This window comes from Yarrowia lipolytica, chromosome 1D (genome assembly GCF_001761485.1).
Source record: "Yarrowia lipolytica chromosome 1D, complete sequence".
In the NCBI taxonomy this organism is placed as follows: Eukaryota; Fungi; Ascomycota; class Dipodascomycetes; order Dipodascales; genus Yarrowia; species Yarrowia lipolytica.
Window position 1 is genome coordinate 2,130,470 of NC_090773.1, and position 22,784 is coordinate 2,153,253.

Genomic DNA, 22,784 nt, shown 5'->3' on the forward strand with positions numbered 1-22,784 from the left:
GGGAAGGAGCAGCCGACGTTTAAGAGATCAATTTGCGTACAGTACATTGTCAATCACCTACCAAAAAAAGGGGAAACATGGAAAACATGAAAAACATGGAAAACATGAAAGATAACAAAACAATCTGTCACCAAACTTGAGAAGCGTAAACATTTCCCATTTCAGTCCGATCTCAGCTATGGAGAATGTCATTCGCACCACTTGTGTCAAAGGCACCTGTTGACACCCAGGGGCTGAAACAATCAAACATACAACAACGATCATAACACCACGAGACATAGATAGCTCTCCACTCAGCTCAACTCCTCCCATTCAGCTCACACACTAATAACTCATAATCTCACTCGTCTAACACCAATGCAAGGTTCCGCATGCAGGCTTCCCCACTGTATGCACCCCGCTCCTTCCCCACCTGAAAATTGTGACAGTGATGTACGCACTGGGAATGCGGAGAGGGAGCCGTCGTATTTCAGCTGATTGTCGTATTTCAGCTGATCACGTGATTGGCGGTCTCCGCTCATCCTTCGTCCATTTCTCTTGTCCTCTCAACCTTCGGCGTCTTGCACAGATCATAACCATGCTCCCTTTTATCCTCACTCTTTGTTTTTTGTTTTTTTTTTGTTTTAACTCTGCACTATCTCAGCTCTCCATACTAAAATGAGACACCAGGTTCAAAACAAGGCGGCGATGGAAGAAGAAGAGATACGTTTTGAGCTCGCCATATAAAGCCCAATACGGTCTTACTTTGGTCTCTCACTTGAACGCGCACCTTGAAAAAATGTCGATAAATCAACTTCTGACGCTGTGTGCACTTGTTTCACCCGCCAGAGCCGAAACGTCCAATGAGCCCGTCTCCAGCCCGGGCGTAGCCATCGCCTTTGCCATTCTGGGGCTGGGAATGGTTTTCTACGGCCATTTCTCTCAGCAGGATGACGAGAGTTAGAGGGGGAGTGGAATTGGGGTCACCGAAGATGGAACAAACCGCTATTCGGACTAAAAGTGAACGGGAAAGGACAAAAGCAAGTCTGCTACTAGACGTCCAGGAAGAGGGAGGAGGCAAGAGAGGTTCACGTGATTTCAAATTGGCAGGATCATGTGGTGTAGTAGGGGAATTTGTATAGGTATTTATATAGGTATTTTTCTGCATAATACATCCATCTTCACTTGTAGTTCGTGTTTGCAGGGTTTGTTGAGAAATAGTTAGGGCGTGATTGCACTGAGGGTCCAAGTTAGATATTTGTGGGTTTCAATCGATTGAATAACCCTGACGAGAAGACTGACTGGAGACAATAGATGAGTAAATAATGATACTGGAGACACTTGCTCCTATTTAACACTCCAGTTGACCAAAACCTTTACTTCAAGGCCGTTAGGTTTAGTTGAAGACATACTTGAGAAGATAGTGAGCCTAACGCGCTGAGAGAAAGGCTCCTTCCCGCCGAGCTATTGAGAAAAAAAGAAATCCTGGAGATTCATAATATTTGGAATCTCACTCAGAGTGTTCTACCTCCAATTGGTTGATATATTCAGACTGTAAAATGCAGTACATGGTCGCTCACCACTGTTGGCCATCTTCGTCCGACTGTGCATAATCCCAACCTTGTTCAGTAATCATGGAACAGAGACAAGACCTCTGGAATGATCAATGTTGACTTTGGAAGAGGTATGAAACCTGGAAGAGAATTTTTCCATCTACGCAGACCGGAAATCTGCTTTCCGATCCGTCATGGCATCTCTGTAGGGCATGTTAGATACAAGTACAAGCAGCATGCCTCTAGTAGACTAATCAGCGATACATTATGGCCCAGTGAGTCGGACGGCTTACAAGCCTGACCAATGGATCATTACTTGTAGAAACAATTCAACATCTCACCTTTTATATTACTGGCTACCGCATGTCTCGGCAGAGAAAATGGCCATGCCTCCACCCCACACTACTCCATTAAAGTTGACAGATGGTGATTACAATTGTGGGGATCCGAGACTCGTTGCAAGTGGGCTCTATATCTTTCTATTGATTATTTAAAAAGATGAAAAATGGCAGGAGTTGTTCTTAGGGGCGTTATTGTTGAGTCTGTAAATTTTCCGCATTTTTGAAAAATCGCCTTCCGCTTATTCTCAACTCTCCCCCACTCTCGGCCGAAACCCCACATTGAGACACTAGCGCATCAAACAACATATATACCCTCAGAATGGCTCCCAGTCAGTTACAGCAGCAGAATGATCATCCACACGTCCGATACCTCCTCGATCCGAGTCAACGATCTGTTCTGTGGCAACATTGCAGACTTCATCGTCAAGGGCGGCCATTCCAAGAGCTCCAAAACAAGTGCTATCGATGCAGCCACCGGGGAGTCTCTCTCGCACGTTAACCAACATATCCTCTCACGTCAGATTGCCTCAATTCTGACAGAATCCGGTTATGAGCCCAATTTCGACCCCAAGTCTCACATTGGAGACGTACTTGTCACCCTCTTCCCCAACTCCATCTACAGCAGTCCCGTTCACTGGGCAGCTCTGATTCGAGGAGGAACCGTGTCTCCAGCTTCTGTGTCTTACACTCTGAACGAGCTGGCTCATCAGGTGCGAACTGTGCGGCCTAAGGTCATTGTCGCCTGCAAGAGCAAAGTCAGCCTGGCAAAGAAGGCGGTACTGATGGCTAGAGTCAAGACAGCGGTTCTGGAACTTGAACATGTGATTTCAAACGCCCCAAAATACCCAGAATCCGACTCTGTCAAGTTCAACAAAAACTCTGGATACCGCAGAGTAGCGTACCTGGCCATGAGCAGCGGCACCTCAGGAGGAATTTTCAAGGCAGTCAAAATCACCCACTTCAACATTACCAGCTGCATTCAAGTGTGCCAAAAGTCTGCTCCAAACAGAGACACAGCGTCGCAAATTGCCTCGGCAGTGATTCCCGTCTCCCATCTCTACGGACTGAGTAAGTTTCTGATTATGGCCCCTTACGTGGGCAGCACCACTGTGTTCCATGAGAAATTCGAAATCAAAGAATTTCTGGAGGCCCAGAAACAATTCCAAGTGAATTCTTGGCCCATCGTACCGCCTCTAGTAGTCCTGCTGACCAACCATCCACTTGTCAAAGAGTTCTCTGAGTCTCTGAGAGCCCATTTGCGTATTGTCTGCTGCGGAGCTGCTCCTCTAGGAGAAAAGGCTGCACGTGACTTCCTGACCGCCATTACAGGAAGCCCCGATGGTATTATTCAGCCGACAATAACTTCACGAGACAAGTCCAAGTCCCGGGACTCCGGCTTCTTCAGCTCGATTCGGGCCCATGTGGCTGATCCAGCGGCAGCAGGCATCACATCAGCCAACACTGCTGAGTCTGCTGGTCAGTCCCGTGACGCTCCACGTCTCCAAATCATTCAGGGCTGGGGGTTGACCGAAACCTCACCCACGTGCACGACTTTTGATCCCTTGGACCCCGACCTCCACATCAAGGCTTGTGGCAAGATTGTTGCCAACACCGAGATTCGAATTCGGGGCCAAGGTCAGGATTTACAGAAGGCTCCTATTTTGATTGAAAATTATGACGCCTATCCTTCCAAAGAGACACTACCTATTGGAGATATCTATGTACGAGGTCCCCAAGTGACTCTGGGTTACCTGAACGACGATCATGCCGACTCTGTCTCTTTCGAGCAGTGCTATGATCCCCACGTTCCCTGGTTTCATCTCAAGTGGTTCAAGACTGGAGACGTTGGTTTTATTGACGCCAAAGGACGTGTCATGGTGGTGGATCGAACCAAGGAGATGATCAAGAGTATGGGGAAGCAGGTTGCTCCAGCTGAAATTGAAGATCTTCTTCTGAGCCACGAGCTTGTTGCTGACGCTGCTGTGATTGGTGTTTCCAACGAGAAGCTTGGAACCGAGTCCCCCCGTGCCTTTGTTGTTCCCAAGAGCGGTTTCAAGGCTGCTGAGTTGCGATCTTGGACTGACAGCCAGCTCCCCAAGCATAAACAGCTACATGGGGGTATTGTCTTGGTAGACAAGGTTCCCAAGAACGCATCTGGCAAGATTCTGAGGAGAGTCCTGAGAGAGAGACGTGGCGACCTCGTTGAAGGAGTTAAACTTAGTAAGCTCTAGTTGGTTAGAATTGATATTTACAACAGCAGTAGTTTAGCGAATAAATGTGAGTAAGCATGTCTACAAGAGATGACATGATTGCAATAAACTCATGTCGTTCTAGCATGTGATTCGAATCACAAATCTCAGGGATGTATCACAAATTTGAGATTTTTGGCTTGTGCACACGCTTGCACAATCTAACCGAGCACACACCTCAAATCTGCATCGTGTGCCGTATCTATGGCTTGGCATGCAGGTATAAGCTTCGGTGCCGTGCGAAAGCGAAACGAGGTCAGCTGCTAGGATTACCATGCAGCTATTGAACATAATTGAAGGTTGTCCTTTATCGCTCTACTGGCTGTTTTCGAATCAGCCTTGTGTGAAGAGCGCAACGAGCTTCTCTGCGAACATTGTGTTTGGACTGAAAGTCGTTTCAAACTATGTGGATCAAGTTAGTGTCCTGTGTATCAAGACGGCTCTGTAGATAATAAGTTCTTCTTGTCCCAGTTTGGCAGACCAGATAAATGGTGCACAATTGGCAATGGTCTATCATGCCGAAGAACGTATTAGAAACTGCCTTGGTTTCTCAGATAGCCCAGTAACATCAAGGGACCTACAGCTTGGCGTTTCCAACTTACCAAATCTCTCTGTTATCTATGGCTATATAAGTAGCGGAACCTGCTGCTTGGGTCTCCATAGTCAACATGATTTTTCTCACCTCTCTTGTCTCAACAAGACTTCGGCGTAGCACGAGAGTACAGTACGCAATTGGCAAAACTTGTACATAGGATCTACTGAGAGTCTCAAAATGGTGTTCTAGGTGTTCGGGGAACTTATCGACAAGTAGGCCTTCTCCTTATTCCATATAATAACATGCCCAGTAGTGGATATGTTCTATGAAGTTGTGTAGAGGTCTTGCTACAGGTTCGGAGACAAGGGAGGTAGCTCGACGTTACCTTGAGTATGAGGAGAAAGAGAAGAAAGAATAACGCAGTGTCTGAATGTTCTCCAGGTGTACAACGACGACTATAACAAGTTCGTGCTTGTTCTCCAAGGGTGATCTGCTAAATAGAACAAGATTTGTTGAGAGACACAAGGACTGCGGTCTGTACTGAATGAGGTGAAGGCTACAGAGGAGCTGAGGAGCTTCCGATCTAGAGCTCTATATATACAAGTCTACATTTACTCAAAGTGACGCGAACCATTCTGAGCTTTGAAGACATCTCCCCAACCGCCGCCAAAAGTCAACGCTCGGTAATTGAGCATTTGGTTTCTATAAACAAGGAATTAATGAATTCAGAGTATTGAATGGCAATCATAACTACAATGTGCATTCCACAGACTTCGATATTCAGAAACTTCACCGATCTCTGGACATATAGACTCCCCACCACAATTTTCCTTCGCGCATGCCAGTTTAGAGCGTCATCTACAGGTGCAGTACAGTACATACTGTACAGTATGTAGTTATGTCAGGAGTAGAAATAACCATATTCTAGAGCTCCCGGGATTCCAGAGACTATGGTGTAAGGTCTCAATTGGGTGTTTTTTATATATTCTTATGATTTATTACAACTATATACCTAGTAAGCCGGGTTATTGGCGTTCAATAAATCATACACTTCTGAATCATTGCGATGTGCGCTGCGAGGTGCATATCAGTTGGTTTGTCGACACTTCGTCTCGTTCTTGTCTTTGTCGTGGTCTCGTAGTAGAGAATCAAGGCTAACAGATCAAGTAATCATATCAATCGTTCCATGTCTTATCCAGACTCGAGGTTGGTTTTGTTTGTTCTCATAAAGATCGTAGAAGGTGTAATTCGGATAAGGATAGTGAATATGATTCGTGTGTATCGCGATGGAGTCTTTGCGACATCGGGGAGTTGAAGTTGGAGTAGCTAGGTGTTTGGTTGTTATGTTGTTGGTTTTTTTCTTTTTTTTCTTTTTTTTCTTTTTTTTCCATAATTCCATTTATCAGAGACGTCAGCGTGAATATTTAGCGTGAGAAGACCTCACGAGTGCGTCATGTGTACCTGCCTTTATAACAATCCTCCTAGAGTAAAAAACAACTTCCGCGCTCATTCCTCTCCGCGCTCATTCCTCTCCGCGCATCCGCCTCATAGCCACGACCACCAAGTCGCGACGATATGCTGCAGAAACTCGGGTGAACAAGTGAGCGAAGTCTCGCTGGACCACGGAGTCAGTACCCACTAGGCCAGTTTTTCGCATAGCTCGCTCGAACTGCCACAAAGCATGGGCGAGCTCTCTAATGTAGTTCAGCGGGCCGTCCTTAGCTTCCAGTAAGATCCAGTCCGCCATCTTTGATGGAAGGGGGACACCAATCGTCTGGCAGATGGCCTTGGACGCTGGACAATTGACGAAAAGGTGCTCGTGGAGGTAGTTCTTCTGTTTGAAGAGTTGACAAGAACTACATCCAATGTCTCTGTACTGGACAGATTTTGATTTAGGGTACCACCGGGTGAAGGGGAGGCGGCTCAGCCGCAACATGTGTAGCGTAGCAGCGCTCTTATCATCTCGTCGGTAGTGCTTGCTCAGGAACTGATTTGTCTTAAGCCAGTGTAGGTGGTTCGGATCAAGCTCGGATGGCAGTGTCCCCAACCAGTGCTTGTTCTTCATGGCCTTGAAACGATCTCGCCAGCTGTCCTTTGCCACCTTGACAGGGACATCGATTTGCGACTCGAGATATGCACCTTGCTCCCGAGACATGGTTGCGATCGGGTTTTCACGACGCTGGCGTTCGAACAGGTCAACTTTCGTCCTCTCTCTTGACCACTGCGCCCTAGGGCGCAAGTCGGCTGGAGGCTCCGCCAGTACAGCTATAGAAGACAGCCTTGCAAGTCCTAGACATCGGTCCATGAAGTCAGATAGGAAGTGGCGCCAGTGCCAGCTTCCCGTCTCGAACCACTGAATCTTGTTCATTATCGTAGCAGGGTGGGATTCAAGCCCATAGCCCAATTCTACTGTCTCGCTGGAAAAGAGAAACATAGCATTTTGTCTTGCAGCAGTATCATCCCTGAAAGAAACGAGCCGCTCGCGTGGCACGGAGACTCTTTGCCTGCTCGACAATGTTCAAAAGGCCAATGCCTCCCGCTCTGAGAGGCTGATATATGAGTTCGTCGTTGAAGGTGCGATTGCCGTCCTTGTTCTTGCCAGCCAGTATTCGTTGATCTTGTCGCAGCACGTTCTGAGCTTGAGTACCACTGCTTCCGTAATATAGGTGACGACGGGAGATAGAAGACTAGCTTGGACAGGAAAAACATGTTTATCATCCAGGCCTTGGAGTGGTGTTTGAGGTCATAAAGGGCATGTCTTGTTTTTTTTTTATTCTAATGATGTATTTTTTATTTTATTTATTTTTTTGCTAATGATTCATGGATATTTATTTCAATTTTCACGTAGCACACTTTTAATTATTCTTCTTTTCAAAAACCAGCCTTCGTGGCCAAGTGGTAAGGCGCAGCACTAGTAATGCTGAGATCATCAGTTCAAATCTGGTCGAAGGCATCTTTTTTTCAAAAATTCTAGAAACGATATTTAGGCCAAATCAACTCTTTCTATTACTCAGTACTTGCGTATCTACAGCTTTCCCAGCAGGTCATTGAGCTTTTCTGTGGGCCGTCCAATCACAGCCTTGTCATCCACAATCAGAATAGGCCGCTCGATTAGATTGGGGTGTTTCGCCATGGCATCAATGATCTCGGCATCGGGCGTGTTGGCCGCCCCCAAATTGAGCTCAGAAAATTGCGGCTCGCCCTTTCTGAGCAGCTCGACGGGCTTCATGTCGAGTTTCCGAACAATAGACGAAATCTCAGCAACGGAAAGAGGTGTGTCGAGGTACTGCACGACATTGGGGCTAATTTGCTTCTGCTCCAGCAGCTCGAGAGCAGCACATGATTTGGAGCACTTGGGGTTGTGGATGAGAGTGATTGTGGGCATGGTTGAGAGACGTTTGAGAGTGTGCAGTGATCTGAACAGAGGCATATGTGGAGGCTGTGCACGGTATTTGTACTTTGATGTGGAGAATTTAGAGCTGCTCAATTTAACCTTTGTTTGTAATTAGGTTCGGAAATATGGGGTAGGAGAGGGAACGGGGAGGGGTTGGAGGGGTGATATAGTGGACTTAGAAGATGGACAGAAGTGGTGAGACCTGAGTCATGGGTGCCAGTATTCCTCATCCAAAGATTGAGAGCAATCGGTTGTTTTTTGAGCGAGTTGAAGAGACTCTATCTTAGGGTAGTTTTGTCAAATATAGTCAAGTAAACTTCTGTCAACCTTGGTTGAAATTTTCACCGAGGATTTACACCAGGATTCCGTCACTTTTCTAGTCTGGATACAAGCCGCTTGGGAACCATATGAAACGCTCGTTAATACGAGCTATAATAGAGTACGTAGAAACAAGCGACTATCCAACTTGCTTCTTCGGGGCTCTGCATCTACATGCATTATCTATAGTATGTACAGTATATACAGTACATAGAGTACATCTCGCTTTTATAGAAGATTGTACGCAAAGGGTCTGGACAAACAGATGTTAAGACACCTGTTCATTGAGTCGGCTTCTGCGTGGGGCATGTCGCAGACTTCCGATGGAAGCAACTTTGGTTCATAAGTAGCTGCTCGTTCGCTTGTCGCTCCGCCTACTGACACACACTCAGAGCCTTCTCAAACACCCTAATCAACTCCTCCTTGGGCTCCAGACCCACACTGATCCGCACCAGGTTTCTATCCACTCCAAAGCTTTCGACAAAGTCCAGCTCTCCGTAGTGAGCCAGAATGGCGTAGGGACACGTGAGGGTGAAGTTTGTGCCCAGCGAAGGACCCTTGGCAGTCTGAAGAGTGTCAAAAAACCGCTTGGCTGAGTCCTCGTCGTTCAAAACAATCGACACGAGTCCTCCATAACCTCCATTCTCCGTCTTGATGGCCTCATAGTGATGCTTGGAAGGCGCAGTCTTGGGGTAAAACACCTTCTTAACAAGAGGCGACTTTTCCAACAACTCAACCACAGCCTCGGCGTTTTGGTTAATGTGGCTGTTTCGTTCGGCAAAGTCTCGTGAGTTTCGCTCCAGGTAAATGGCGTCTTCGCCCCAAACTGTGTCTTCATATTGGTGTTCGAGAGTCTCCTGGAACTTGGAGTACCATGGAGACTTTGAATTCAGCACGACACAGCCTCCCATGACGTTGGAATCGCCAGAAAAGACCTTTGTGAGCGAACTAGCAACCACGTCGGCGTAGTCGTGCACATCAATGTTCAACATGTTGCCCACAGTGTCGTCGACAATAATGGCAAAATTGTACTTATCAGCAAGAGCTCTGAGTCGTTTGAGGTCAGGAGTCTTGAGTAGAGGGTTGCTGGGCACCTCGCAGAACAAGGCCAAGATCTTCTCTTCCTTGCACAGTCTCTCCACCTCGTCAATATCGACATCTTCTCCATTGCCCAGAAAATGAACACCAGGGCCGAATTTTCGCAGGATATTGAGAGTGTCGACGTACGGGAATCCGAAGCAGATTGATTTGTGGTCGCCAGCGATCTCCAGTATCGCTCTATGGGCTGAAAAGATGGCGGTCATGCCGGTGGGGTACAGGAACACGTCATTCTGCGAGCAGTGTTTGATCTGGCTAGAGATTCGCTTTTGTAGAGCCTCCTTGGCCTCTGCGGCGAACTTGCCGTCCAGATTTCGGCCGAAACGCTCCTCCACAAATGTCTGCATCTCGGCGGATTCTGAGATAGGCTTAGCGGACACTTTTTCTTCGAATTTGGAGCCATGGAAGGCGTTGTAGTCCTTCACGTGGCCATCCGTTTTGGGGATCACCGAGAACTCCTCCAAGCAGAACTCTCCGAGTCGCGAAGAGATACCCTCGCCTGTGTGCTGCCAGTACTGCTTGCAGATGGGCTTGAGGGCAACAGGAACAAAAACAAAGACGATTGTCACCGGCGGCACGCCCTCATCATTGTGCGGGGTTGTCAGTTGCATGATCCGGATCTTTTTGTGGTCACTTCGAGCTCGCACGAAATCTCGACATCGTTTGGCAATCTCAAAAGTGGGAAAGGCCCAGGCACATTCTCCTGGACGGCCGTAGCGTTGCTCGGCCCAGGCGCAAAGTTCTTGGATCCGCGAATGCACAAAAAATCGGGGGTAGCCCGAGCTCATCTTCTGGACCACCCAGTCCTCGCCCTCTTCGTAGGCAACGGTGGCTTCCCAGGTCGGTAGAGTGACGGAAACGGCATGTGGCGTGTTTTCGGGGATGGGGCAGCCCACCTCGGTCGGTGGCAGAATCGAAAATCCCATTTGGTTGAGCGGTTCGAAACGGGTATGAGATGGCAGCTAGACGAAGGATTACTCACATGGAGGAGGACTTTACACATGTGACTAAAAGAGTCAATCAAGCTTATACTTTGACTCGGGGAAGGCGAATTTGGAGGACGTCTCCAGCGACGAATGTGGAGTAGGCAGACCAAATGTGACAACGGAAGTCAATCCGCCTCGTCGAGACGGTCTGATTCCGACTTTCCGCTCATCGTTGCGACCCCTCCTTGTGCTGAAAGATGGATCCGATAGAGTTTAATGAAAAATAATGATAAGCGGCTGGAGAGTTTGATGAGGGTGGAGAAACTGGAACAGGGCCATTGGAGGGGGTGTTTTGGAGGTGCTGATTCGGTTTCTGGAGTCGGTGAGGGAGTATTTCGTCGACGCACTAGCTCGAGTATCTTGAATCATGCAGTACGGGGTCGAACTTCGTCTTTGCGCCCCTTGCTCTCTCAGTTTTGGTCCGATTTCAGATCTGAGTAATGCGATCTGCTTCTCTAGTGGCGCTTCACAATCTGGTATTGCCCACTAACCAAATTATATTGCCGTCGTCGAAATACTGACCCCCTTCGCTAATGCACATGCACATGAGCCGGGGTTGCATTGTCCACGCTACAACATGTAGGCAGGGTCACGTGATAAGATGGGTCGTCATTTGGGAGGGTGGAGAGAGGTCAAGTGGACCAAACTAAAATGGCGAGATATCGCTGGATAAAGGCGGATTGGAATTTATATATACATGGACGAATTCCAGGGACGTTTCTGACTCGGGTGATATGGTGTAAGTTGGGGTTCACGCGGCCAGTCGCCACTTTTCTGTGCTTGTTGGACACACCTTCTTCGACCCCCCCAGCTATGCAGGCAAGTTGTTCATAAAACGGCATTAAAAAGTGATTGGACCAACAATAACCAACAATAACCACGTCATTACATTTCTAATCTCATCCTGACTCGATTGGTATAACTCCCTATGTTTCTGGCGTCTCTTGTGTTCGTTTGAGACACATTCTCCCACCTTCATACTCGGCAAAAATACCAGCAAAGGCCTGAACTTTTGGTCAGACATAGCTGCACCTTAATCCAGCATACCGTACGATTCCTGTGGATCTCCTGCGCACGAATATCAAGTCTATCTGGAGGTTGCTTGAATGCAGCAAAATCTGCGGTATTTTGGGGACTAAACAGGCGAAAAGTACGTGATTTTGAAAGTAGAAAAGAACCAAGAGATTTTTTTCGCATGGCTGACTCGTCTATGACTCTTTGTTTCCTCCCACATTGCCTCTATCGCAAGCTACATCCTGTCCAGGTGACGTCATTTGCTCGGTTGTTTACAACTCTATAAAGTTGATACGTGTAAACCCCAAGTATGCGGTGATACATGGACATACGCTCCAGCATCATGACCACAAAAGCAATTGCAAAACTGTTGCCACCGACGGACTAGCCATCCCCCAATTACCCTACCTGTCTCTCTTCCGCGCCCCAGCCGGACCCGGATGTCATTATAATCGGGTTACCCTACTGCATGTCCGCAGTACCCTGTGACAATCTCCAGCTGCTATATCTACCACAACCTCCACTGTCTCACCGTCATGAGCTTCAACATTCCCAAAACCACGCCGAATTTCTCAGCCAAAGCGCGGAAACTCGAAGATCAACTGTGGCAAGCTAGTGGGCTCGAAAAATCTAAGGACTCCACGTTGCCGCTATACAAAGACAAGCCGTATGGAGAGGGGTTTGTGGCCCGGACCACCTCTGGCCGCCGAAGACGCAACATCATCTACGGAGTGGTGGTAGGTCTTCTGTTCTGGGCGATCTACACCTTCTCGCGCTCCCTGGACGGAAATGTGTCTCTGAAGGACGGAATCAAGGACTATGAGTTCAAGGGATGGAAGGGACGAGGCAAGCCCAAAACCAATTGGGTAGCGGAACAGAATGCCGTGAAGCAGGCCTTTGTCGACAGTTGGAACGGCTATCACAAGTACGCCTGGGGCAAGGATGTGTACAAGCCCCAGACCAAGACTGGCAAGAACATGGGACCCAAGCCTCTGGGCTGGTTCATTGTGGACTCTCTGGACTCTCTGATGCTCATGGGGCTGGAGAAGGAACTGGCTGAAGCTCGATACTGGGTCGACAAGGATCTGGACTACAACATAGACTACGAAGTCAACACTTTTGAGACGACAATTCGGATGCTGGGAGGTCTGCTTTCGGCACACTACCTCTCCAAGGACGACTTGTACCTTGACAAGGCTGTGAATCTTGGAAACCGACTTCTAGGTGCCTTTGACAGCGAATCTGGAGTGCCTTATGCTTCTGTCAACCTCAAGACCCGAAAGGGAGTCAAAAGTCACGCAGATGGAGGAGCTTCCAGTACCGCCGAGGCGGCCACTGTCCAACTGGAGTTCAAGTACCTCTCCAAACTCACCGGAGAGGCTCTGTACTGGGAGACTGCTGAGAAGGTGATGAAGGTTATGGAGGCTAACAAGGCTGAGGAGGGTCTGGTTCCCATTTTCATCCAGCCGGATACTGGCAAGTTCCAGGGCAACCAGATTCGGCTCGGCTCGCGCGGCGACTCGTACTACGAGTATCTCATCAAGCAATATCTGCAGACCGAAAAGCGGGAGGAAATCTACCGAGACATGTACGAGGAGGCTGTGGACGGAATCAAGCACCATATGGTGAAACAGAGCGTCCCTGGCGATCTGGCGTTCATTGGCGAGCTTGACCGGGGTATTAGTGGCCCCTTCTCCACCAAAATGGACCATCTGGTCTGTTTTGCAGGCGGTATGTTTGCTCTGGGTGCCACCGAAGGATACACTCAAAAGGAGGTGGAGCGATCTGAGTCGTGGACTCAGACCCGACAGGTGAACCTGAGACTTGGAGTTGAGCTCACTCGAACCTGTTACGAAATGTACCACCAGACTGTCACCGGTCTGTCTCCTGAAATCGTTTTCTTCAACGACCACAACACTCTCAGCAAGGACTTTTCTGTCAAGCCCCAGGACGCCCATAACCTGCAGCGTCCCGAGACAGTTGAGTCGCTCTTCTACCTCTGGCGAATCACCCGAAACCCCATCTATCGAGAATGGGGCTGGGAGATTTTCCAGGCGTTCCAAAAGTACACCAAGGTTCCTGGAGACGCCGGTTACGACTCCATCAACAACGTCGAGTCGACAGAGCCATCTTGGAGAAACAATATGGAGTCCTTCTGGCTGTCCGAAACCCTCAAGTACCTGTACCTGCTGTTTGACGACTCCAAGGAGGAGGTGCTGCCTCTTACCGATATTGTCTTCAACACCGAGGCTCATCCCTTCCCCAAGTTTGATATGGAGCCTCTGTTTACCACTGGTTGGACTCGAGCTCCTGTGCAGGCTGCCAAGAAGGAGCCCCAGGTGGAGCAGAAAGTGGAGAAGATTCCTGACGAGCCTGCCGCGGAGTTTAAGCCTGCGCAGGTTCCTGCTGATCCTATTAGGGGTTGAACACGTTTGAACACTGTGAAAATGTGAACATCGAATAGAGCATCTCCACCCGACAAGGTGTGCTCCGATTGAGCAGCCTCACTCACTATGGACAGCTACACTCCATCCTGAGCATCGCACTTTCCCCTAAGTAGCTGTACTCGACCCAATATAGTCGGTGCGGCTGCAGTATATAAAGCAGCTGTGCCAGCGTAGAGCTTGGCTGAGCTGTAAAGTATTTTTATTTCTGAATTTTGTAAGTAACATGAGTGCTATGAGTGTGCGTGATATGATTAGAACCGTCTCATCATAACATCAACTAGAGCCATATACAGGGACATGATAGAAATACTTGTACTAATAGATAGCGGTACAGTCGGACCAATAGTTCACCCTCAAAGAGCCAAGTGGATCAGCTTCTTGTAGCCCTCGACACTGGCCTTCAAATCTTCAATGGAGACAAACTCGTCAGGAGCATGGGCCACGTGGATGGATCCGGGGCCATAGAGGTACTTCTTGAAGTCTCCTGTGAGGTAGGGAACGTCTGTAGAGTAAGCCAGGACGATGGTTTCAAAGCCGTCGACCTTGTAGTCCAACAGCTGGGGAGGTCGCGAATCGAACGTGAAAGTGAGGTGCTCGTACTTTTCAAGCACAGAAGTGACGACTTTTCGAACGTCGTCCTCATCAGCCGCAATTCGAATAGTCACCACGGCACTGGCATCTGCAGGCACAATGTTGGCAGCAATACCTCCATGCATTTGTCCAATGTTCAGGGTGGAGGGCCCCAAAAGAGGCGATTTGGGCAGCGTAGAGTGGCTCAGTTCGTACAGAGCATCAACCAGAATCTCATTGGCCGATATTCCAAGCTCGGGGTAACCACTGTGGGAAGCCTTACCCTTGACAGTGATTCGAATAGTACCAAACCCCTTATGTCCCACGCCCAGTTTGAGCTCTGTGGGCTCGCCGAAAATGGCCGCGTTCCATTGCTTCTTCAGCAGGTCATTGACAATTCGCATACCTCCGTTTCCACTAATCTCTTCTCCCACAACGTACAGCAAAGCCACGTCTTCGGGGTTGATGTCTCCACTTTCAAGGAGTTCTTCCACGGCGGTAATCTGAGAAGCAACGCAGGATTTGGCATCAACTGCACCTCTGCCGTAGATTCGGTTGCCCTTGACACTGTAGGGGATGTAAGGGGGCACGGTATCAATATGGGAGGTCAGCAGCACCTTGCTAGTGTCTTTGTCGCCCTTGTATGCGTAGATATTGGGTCGCTCTTTTTCACCCAGCAGTTCCACGCTGTAATTGAGGCTCCTCAGATGCTCGGCCAGAAACGCCGAGACATGGGACTCGTTCAAGGAGATACTGGGGATCTCAATGAGTTGTCGATGGAGCTTGAGCAGCGCAGAGTCGTGGTGTTGAGAAACCTGCACGTCGTCGGGAATGGCAAGAATCTGCTGGTCGGCCACAGCAGCCGCAGAGAGGCCGAGGAAGAAGACGGAGCTGAGTTTCATCGTCAACTGATGTCAGGGGATGTAGATGAAGTTGGCAGTCTGGACCGTGTATGGCACTTGTAGCGGGGATAAGGTTTGTATATAAGGTTTGGCAAAAATCGAGTCCCACGGAGTTGTCTCATAGTGGCCCAGGAACTAGTCGTCTTGATTCAAAAAATTTACTGTAGTCTTGGGACCAAAGGTTCTATTCAAATTCCAAAAATCATCCCGATCTGACCCTTCTAGGGTCACCTTGCGTCAACATGTTGTGCCGAGGTCGATGAAACCTTATCCCGCTTAATCTACGGCGTTCCCGATTGGGGCATCCAGTCCCAACCGATAAGACGGCACTGAGTCAGAACTAGCGAAGTTGACGGAGAAGGCAGATTTGGTAGGCGCCGACTGGTTAAGAGTGTTTATCGAGGCTGGTTTAATGGCCCGGGGCTTTTCGCCTCTGGATTTGAGTGGCATTGGCGCATCTACTTGGGTAACAGATTATGAGCCTTGTGTGAAGATGAGGGAATGTGACTCAAGTGACTCTCGGCGTGCATAATTACTCTGCATCAGTGATCTATATTCTTGCGACATGCTCAGATCACTGCGACCGATACGAAAAATGAAGTACACGTTTATGACCGATTTCGACGACACCATGACTGCCGGAGACACCCTGGCGTTGTTATCCGAGTGCGCCTATTCGATCAAGCCCGGGTTCAAGCCCCATTGGACGTATTTCGGGTCGGCATACATGGAGGATTACACGGCTTTCAAGCGGGATTTTGGGCCCATCGACTCGCTGGAAAAGCGTCTGGAGTTCCAGAAGCAGCTCAAACCGTTTGAAATGGCGTCGGTTCATCGTGTGGAGAAGTCAGATCTGTATCTGGGGGTGACGGAGACTGGAATCAGAGATCAGGCCCACAAGGTGGAATTCAAGGGCGGTTGGTGGGAATTTGCACGCAAACTGGAGACGCCAATTCATGTTATTTCAGTTAATTGGAGCGACGAGTTCATTCGCGAAACCTTTCGTGTCCACAATGTGACTCCGGGGGGAATTATGGCCAACAAGGTGTACATGGATGAACTGGGTCGGGGTACGGGAAAGCTCAGCAGTGACGAATCTCCAGGAATCCGAACGTCAGACGATAAATTACAGTGTCTTAAACGAGTAATGAGTGCGCAGACCCACCAGACCAAGTCTGTGTACTGTGGAGACTCTTCTACTGATCTTGCAGCATTGTTGGAAGCCGATATCGGGCTGATTATTGGTAATGAAGCTACCGCAGAGCTTCTGGACAAGTACGGACAGGAGGTGAAGCGGGACGCAAAGACTTTAGATCGAGGTCTGTATTATTACGATGATTGGACAGAGGTCCCTCTGTTGGAGTGAATATCAAGACGGGGTTACAAGGGTGGCAGTGGTGTAGACAACGACATATTCCGATATTTATAGTCAAGGAGACAAATTTGAACTATCTCGATGGGGCCTGGTTTTACCCGTTTGTGTCTTATACGGAGCAATCAAGCACTCACTATGCCCCTCCATTAATGGTCTTTTAGAGCAAATTCTTGTCACCTCATATATTCGGAAAATGCATTCCTGGGGAATCGAACGCACATGCACTCTTTCGCCCCCAGCATAAACTCTAAACCGCTCGGAGTTTGATTCTCCCACTTCCGGGTAACTCGGTCCAGCCAATAGGAGGCGCACACCACCTCGAAAACCAACTCGCTACATTTTGCTTTGCACAAACACGTCAAGACCCTTTGGTTGAACATCACACAAAAATGGCTTTTGGAATTCGACGAGCTTACCCCACCCCTATTGGTGAGTATGAGTGGAGAGGAGAAGGAGATGAGAACGGTGGTAGCACTTTGTGTTCTTTTCTTTGAGACAGCGCCTACAATGAATGACTTGTGGTGGTGTTGTGTGGTGTCTTGAAGACGAAGTTGAAGACACAGAACATGGCCATACCGCAATTGAAACCAATACTAACCATAGTCAAGCCCCTCTGGCCCTACGCCGTTGGTGGTGAGTATTAATTGAGCAGTAGCTGTTGAATTGAGCTACCTGAACAGAAGAGATGGATGGAGTCAGATACACGACACAAGCGACGAGAACCACGGAGAGTCATGGTGTGACACGACAATGACAAAGTGAATGGATGACATGACAGAAGGATTGAGATTGTGGAGAGGTGGAGGAGAGCTGAATTGGGTGGTTGACAATGGAGTGACGTGTAGTGAGCTGTGGTGGAATGGTGTTGGCGATTGAGGGCTTTGCCTTTGAGTGTCACCGGATTCTTTGCAATGTCTACAAACTACATTGAGCATTACATGTCCACCTAATCTTGTCGTTGCCAATTCAGTGCCATTTCCCTTGCCCTTGTGACGTCCAAGACATTTTTCAGCCACCTGAACGTGCAGCGTTTTACTTTGTTTGTCTCTGTGCGTGCCTGTCATGGTTTGTGTGCTAAACGTGCACTATGGCACCCGCCGCGCTCAATCACTTACTAACGCAGGTGTCATTACCTTCTTCCTCTTCGCCAAGGCTGCCAACGCCTCCATGAACACTGAGGAGTTCATCAACGACCCCCGAAACCCCCGATTTAAGGCCGGTGGTGTCAAGGAGGAGCACTAAGTTTTACGATAGATTGATGAATACATGCCCTTGATATGATGGATCATGAGCGAAGCGAATGATCAGGAATTGGGAGAGATGCGGTGTAGAGTGTTCTGTAGAAAGATCTAAGAGCTGGTACAGCTACTAGTGCTGAAGTAATCGCCGCGTATTCTGCAGGTTCGAGTACATTCAGTATGAGAATAATAAACTGCAAGTATCTACAAGTATCTGTATGACGATGTGACCCCGGCCCCGTCAACGCAGACCCGGCGATATTTATAAGTCGACATTATAAGTCGACAGTCGCATTTGATAGAATGATTTTCAGAGTACATAGATTGATTTTGTCAGCTTGTATCTTCTGATTGCATTGGTGATATGGAGACTCTCTTGGGTTCAAATTTTGCGTCTCCGAGATTATGATGTCAAAATGGGATTTGCATATCAAAGGAGGACTTGTCCAGAAGAAGACCATGAGTGTCCAATCTGAAAGTCGTCAGGAATTGTCGGAGTGAATTCAACTGACAGTGACCGTGGATTTTGCGGTACTTTTACTTGTACTTTTACTTGTACTTTACAAGAGTGTGTTTCAGAGACCAGGCCTGTACAAGTTCGAGGGAGCCAACAGATTAGTTCATGGATCACGAAGAGTGACATTTTTCACTCAGGGCAGTCACACGTGACTCGAATAAACATCTCCGTCCTTCCTAGCACTGTGCACCGTCCCCCCATCATAGTCAACAATGTACGGCCTATCATTCTCATCTATGATCACCGAGTAGTTATTGCGAGGATATACCTCATCTTGCTCGTTCCAAAAGTGAAGGGCTGTGAGGAAAAAGTCGGTAGAGTCTCGTACCTCCGTTCCATCTAACCCCACCTGAAACACATGGTATGTGTTGTCTTCAAAGTAGCGAAACAAGCCATCATAACATACTACTGATTGAGGACGTTCTCCGGGACATTGAAACAGTTTCCTGATTCCTCCATCAACATACCACAAGGTCCATCTAGGGTCTCTGTCGCTATTCCAGTACTCAATAGTGACGAGAAAGACATGTGTGCCCAGAACCTGAAACCACGGCATGGTATGAACTTCCAACTGTTGACTACAGTCAGCTTTGAGGGAGACATTCTTGTCACCGTCTCCGTCTCCGTCTCCTCTCATCTTTACCCGAATGTCACACAAGTTGACCCATGAACACATGGTGGACGATAACCAGACGACTATGAGCATATCGGGTAGCGATATGATTCTTGTGAAGTTGTCATCTCGCTCATAATCTGGCCGTTTCCTCAAATGCTTGACATAGTCAGCTAGATCGACTTGGATTCCGTGTTCACTGGTGTACACTGGGTTCTCCAGCAGTTTCCTGTTGTCAAGTTGTTCAGCCCCGGACCGGATCTTTAGTGGTTCTGAGAACTTGTTACAGCTGGTTAATTCCAATGCTGAAGCAATTCTCCCTCCATTGAGTCTTGTCTCATAAACTGCAGCACACTCCTTCCACGAGAAGCGGCGTGACAGGTGGGGTTCAAACCACGGACATATCCTTGTCAAACGGGTCTTGAAGACGGTATCATTGATAGCCCCTCTCCATGAAGTGCTGGTTTGCGAGAGAGCGACAAGAGAGCCAATGTCCAGATGCTCGCACAGGATATCCACAAGTTCGGGCGGTAGCATGTGTCGATACAGGTAAAACACATGAGATGAGGAGCTTAACAAAGACGAGCCGCATCCAGTAGAGAGAGTGAAGAGCAAGTGAAATACATACATTCAGTACAGCCAGAAAAGTACAGTACGACAAGAAGAGGTTGCCAACCCCTATTTCAATCCATCTCCAGGGGCCATTGTAATCTCACCGATCTCAGACGTGGATATTACGGATATATTACGCCGAAAGCTCGTTGAAATCAACCCCAAAGGTTGTGCCGAATACACAGCATCTCGATAATAAGGGGGTATTATCAACCCCCACTTTGAAATTTCACCCTTGATATACCCCACCATACTAATGTACAGTACTTGTACTTGTACTTGTACTTTGCGGAAATGGTTCCAATTGAAGTCATCTGCCATCGACCCTATGAATCATTAGAATAATAATTCATAAAAGAAGAAAAAAAAGGGATATCTATCGTCCACCCAAACAAGACTTGTCGACCAGCCCTCCCAAAGTATGAGACAGGAGATATATCACTCAAAAGTCGCCCAAAAGGTATATTATGATCAAAAAAATGACAACAAGACCCAAAAATGAGCCCCTAATCAGACCATAATATCCTCTAGCCCCTTTCCAAGATCCCCTTTGTGTATTAGTATGTACTATTTTAGTTGCGTTCTGATTGCCGTATCTACAGTGCTTACATAAGTGTGTGCCGATAGAGTGAAACTAGAAGGGCGTATACAGACCGGGAAAGGAAGTATGGAATTGAACGAATTTTTCACTCAATGATGACCCCGCCGATTGGATCGAGATAACCACAAAATCTCCCCCAAAAGTGCTGTCTACGTCCCGCCATAGACGACCCCCTCCGGTCGATTATGCCTCGGCTAACTCTAACTTTTACGAGTGTGTATCATCACATGATTATGCAGCAAGATCAGTATCATTTCGGCTATCCAGCTCTCTTCCCCCGTTCAGCTCCTTTTCTACCGCGATTATGAAAAGCCGCGTGGCCGTTGTCTTGGCGCCGGTTCTGGCACCATTTGTGGCGATTTTGAAAAACCTGTGGGTCTTCTTCACAGCTCTACTGGAGCTCTTATTCGACGTTAGCTGGCACTGGATGTTACAATCATGGCACTGGTGGTGCTCCACCGACCAAAAAACACTGCTACAACTGCAGCTGGACCAGGCAGACACCTACGAGGAATGGGAAAGCATTGCATCGGAGCTGGACGAGCTGCTGGGCAACGACGTGTGGCGTCAGACCGCAGCCTCGAAACGATACGACTACCGGCTGATTGCAGGCCGTCTGAGAGACTTTATCGAGTGCCGGGCGGTCGGCGACATTGCGACGCTGATTTCTCGTCTGCGAAGCGGACTGCTGCGGAATTTGGGCTCGATTTCGTCGCTCCAGCTGTACACTCGCTCGTACCTCGGCTCTAAACTGCTCATCGAAGAGTACATCACCGAGGTCATTGACTGTCTCAAGTACATCAAGGACTATGGGACGACGGGCGGACTGGACACCAAGGGAGTGCATTTCTTCCCAAAGTCCGAACAGCGACAACTGGACAGTGAACAGCTGACTCGACAAAAGAAACACAAGTTATTCTACGACACACGACAATCTTTTGGCCGAACGGCCCTCGTGTTGCAGGGAGGAACTATTTTCGGACTTACTCATCTCGGAACAATCAAGGCTCTTACTCTCCAGGGTCTGCTACCGGGTATTGTCACCGGTTTCAAGGAGGGGGCGTTTATTGCCGCTCTCACAGGCATCTACGTATCCGACCTGGAGCTGCTCGAAACCATTGACTCTTTGCCAGACACTCTCAATGACCTGTACCAAAAATACAAGGAGCGACTGGCGGAGGAAAACAAACACAAGGACCACTCGTTCAGTAACTCCAATTCGGACTACGACTTTGACTACGCATTTGACTTTGAACAGTTTGCAAACACCTATAATGTGACCTTCTCGTCTGTCACTGACAAAGTATTGCGATCGGAGTACCCCCCGGAAGTCAAAATGTACGAGGAGTTCATCGAGAATCAACTCGGAGACCTCACGTTCGAAGAGGCCTTCAACAAAAGCGACCGCGTGCTCAACATTGTCGCCCATTCCCATGACTCTTCCTTCCCGACACTGATGAACTACCTCACCACTCCCAATGTGCTCATCAGAAGCGCATGTAGAGCTTCCATGGTGACCGCCCACGACGAGCCCCAAACGAAAAAGGCATGTGCCCATCTGCTGGTCAAGGATGACGACAACAGCGTCATTCCCTATGACGCCTGCAAATCCAGGCGAGGAAGCTCGACCGACGTGATTCTGGGACCTGTCCAGGAGGAGGTGGATCCATTAGATTCAACAGCTAACGGTACTAACTCTTCTGGACCTCCCAAACTCGAAATCACAACTGACACCTGGAAACGAAACAATGCAGACGACGAGGACCACGTGGATACTCTCCCGGGCCGCGTGAGTGCTCTACCTACACCTTCGTACTCCATGATTAACCAGGGCAAGATTGTCTCTCCCTACGCTCGCCTTTCCGAACTCTTTAACGTCAACCACTTCATCGTCTCTCTCTCAAGACCCTACCTGGCGCCTCTTCTGGCCATCGAAGGCCGACATAGAGGCTACCACGGCTGGAGAGTGAACCTGATCCGAGTACTGAAACTAGAATTCGAACACAGACTCGCCCAGTTCGACTACATAGGCCTGCTGCCGACCATCTTCCGTCGGTTCTTCATCGACGATAAGATCCCTGGCATCGGTCCCAACGCCGAGGTGCTCATTGTTCCTGAGCTAGCGGCTGGCATGATCTCCGACTTCAAAAAGGCCTTTTCGAACCACGACATTCCCGAGAAGGTCCGCTACTGGACCACTGTGGGCGAACGAGCCACCTGGCCTCTAGTCGCCGCCATCTGGGCCAGAACAGCAATCGAGTACACCCTCAACGACATGTACAACCAGACCAAGCGACAAAACTAGACCCCGAGCAGAGCACATAACTACTAACGATGAGACTAAAGTATGTACTGTATGTACTAAACATACGCTCGTAAACAGTTGTATTTATTCTTTTTCAGCAAGCCACAGAGGGTGAGCATGTAAGCTACGGCAGTTCC

General features: G+C 48.5%; 9 protein-coding genes, 1 non-coding gene and 1 pseudogene across 10 annotated transcripts; 6 read left to right on the forward strand and 5 right to left on the reverse strand.

The window, feature by feature from the left end:
• Positions 1-2,220: 2,220 nt before the first annotated feature.
• On the forward strand, positions 2,221-4,104 carry YALI1_D21327g (uncharacterized protein; the record flags this gene model as incomplete). Its single annotated transcript, XM_502936.3, has 1 exon — positions 2,221-4,104. One exon carries the CDS (start codon positions 2,221-2,223, stop codon positions 4,102-4,104), a length of 1,884 nt encoding a protein of 627 aa, XP_502936.3.
• Positions 4,105-6,179: 2,075 nt separating this feature from the next.
• YALI1_D21373g (uncharacterized protein) lies at positions 6,180-6,812 on the reverse strand (the record flags this gene model as incomplete). The annotated part of the gene is made up of 1 exon (XM_068282735.1): positions 6,180-6,812. One exon carries the CDS (start codon positions 6,810-6,812, stop codon positions 6,180-6,182), a length of 633 nt encoding a protein of 210 aa, XP_068138836.1.
• Positions 6,813-7,538: 726 nt separating this feature from the next.
• YALI1_D21380r lies at positions 7,539-7,610 on the forward strand. Its single transcript has one exon. It is a non-coding gene; the product is annotated as a tRNA-Thr (tRNA).
• A 72-nt stretch (positions 7,611-7,682) lies between these two features.
• YALI1_D21385g (uncharacterized protein) lies at positions 7,683-8,042 on the reverse strand (the record flags this gene model as incomplete). Its single annotated transcript, XM_502937.4, has 1 exon — positions 7,683-8,042. The coding sequence occupies one exon, from the start codon at positions 8,040-8,042 to the stop codon at positions 7,683-7,685; it is 360 nt and encodes a 119-aa protein (XP_502937.4).
• A 701-nt stretch (positions 8,043-8,743) lies between these two features.
• On the reverse strand, positions 8,744-10,393 carry YALI1_D21408g (uncharacterized protein; the record flags this gene model as incomplete). The annotated part of the gene is made up of 1 exon (XM_502938.3): positions 8,744-10,393. The coding sequence occupies one exon, from the start codon at positions 10,391-10,393 to the stop codon at positions 8,744-8,746; it is 1,650 nt and encodes a 549-aa protein (XP_502938.1).
• A 1,610-nt stretch (positions 10,394-12,003) lies between these two features.
• YALI1_D21424g (uncharacterized protein) lies at positions 12,004-13,893 on the forward strand (the record flags this gene model as incomplete). Its single annotated transcript, XM_502939.3, has 1 exon — positions 12,004-13,893. The coding sequence occupies one exon, from the start codon at positions 12,004-12,006 to the stop codon at positions 13,891-13,893; it is 1,890 nt and encodes a 629-aa protein (XP_502939.1).
• Positions 13,894-14,267: 374 nt separating this feature from the next.
• YALI1_D21458g (uncharacterized protein) lies at positions 14,268-15,386 on the reverse strand (the record flags this gene model as incomplete). Its single annotated transcript, XM_502940.3, has 1 exon — positions 14,268-15,386. One exon carries the CDS (start codon positions 15,384-15,386, stop codon positions 14,268-14,270), a length of 1,119 nt encoding a protein of 372 aa, XP_502940.1.
• A 565-nt stretch (positions 15,387-15,951) lies between these two features.
• Positions 15,952-16,752, forward strand: YALI1_D21464g (uncharacterized protein; the record flags this gene model as incomplete). Its single annotated transcript, XM_502941.2, has 1 exon — positions 15,952-16,752. The coding sequence occupies one exon, from the start codon at positions 15,952-15,954 to the stop codon at positions 16,750-16,752; it is 801 nt and encodes a 266-aa protein (XP_502941.2).
• A 1,071-nt stretch (positions 16,753-17,823) lies between these two features.
• YALI1_D21476g (Truncated form of YALI0D17490g, Misc non-coding, similar to uniprot|P81450 Saccharomyces cerevisiae YML081ca ATP18 gene for subunit i/j of the mitochondrial F1F0-ATP synthase, similar to Saccharomyces cerevisiae ATP18 (YML081C-A); ancestral locus Anc_4.353) lies at positions 17,824-18,003 on the forward strand (annotated as a pseudogene).
• A 655-nt stretch (positions 18,004-18,658) lies between these two features.
• Positions 18,659-19,666, reverse strand: YALI1_D21501g (uncharacterized protein; the record flags this gene model as incomplete). Its single annotated transcript, XM_068282736.1, has 1 exon — positions 18,659-19,666. The coding sequence occupies one exon, from the start codon at positions 19,664-19,666 to the stop codon at positions 18,659-18,661; it is 1,008 nt and encodes a 335-aa protein (XP_068138837.1).
• Positions 19,667-20,646: 980 nt separating this feature from the next.
• YALI1_D21511g (uncharacterized protein) lies at positions 20,647-22,647 on the forward strand (the record flags this gene model as incomplete). The annotated part of the gene is made up of 1 exon (XM_502944.3): positions 20,647-22,647. The coding sequence occupies one exon, from the start codon at positions 20,647-20,649 to the stop codon at positions 22,645-22,647; it is 2,001 nt and encodes a 666-aa protein (XP_502944.1).
• Between the last annotated feature and the right edge of the window lie 137 nt (positions 22,648-22,784).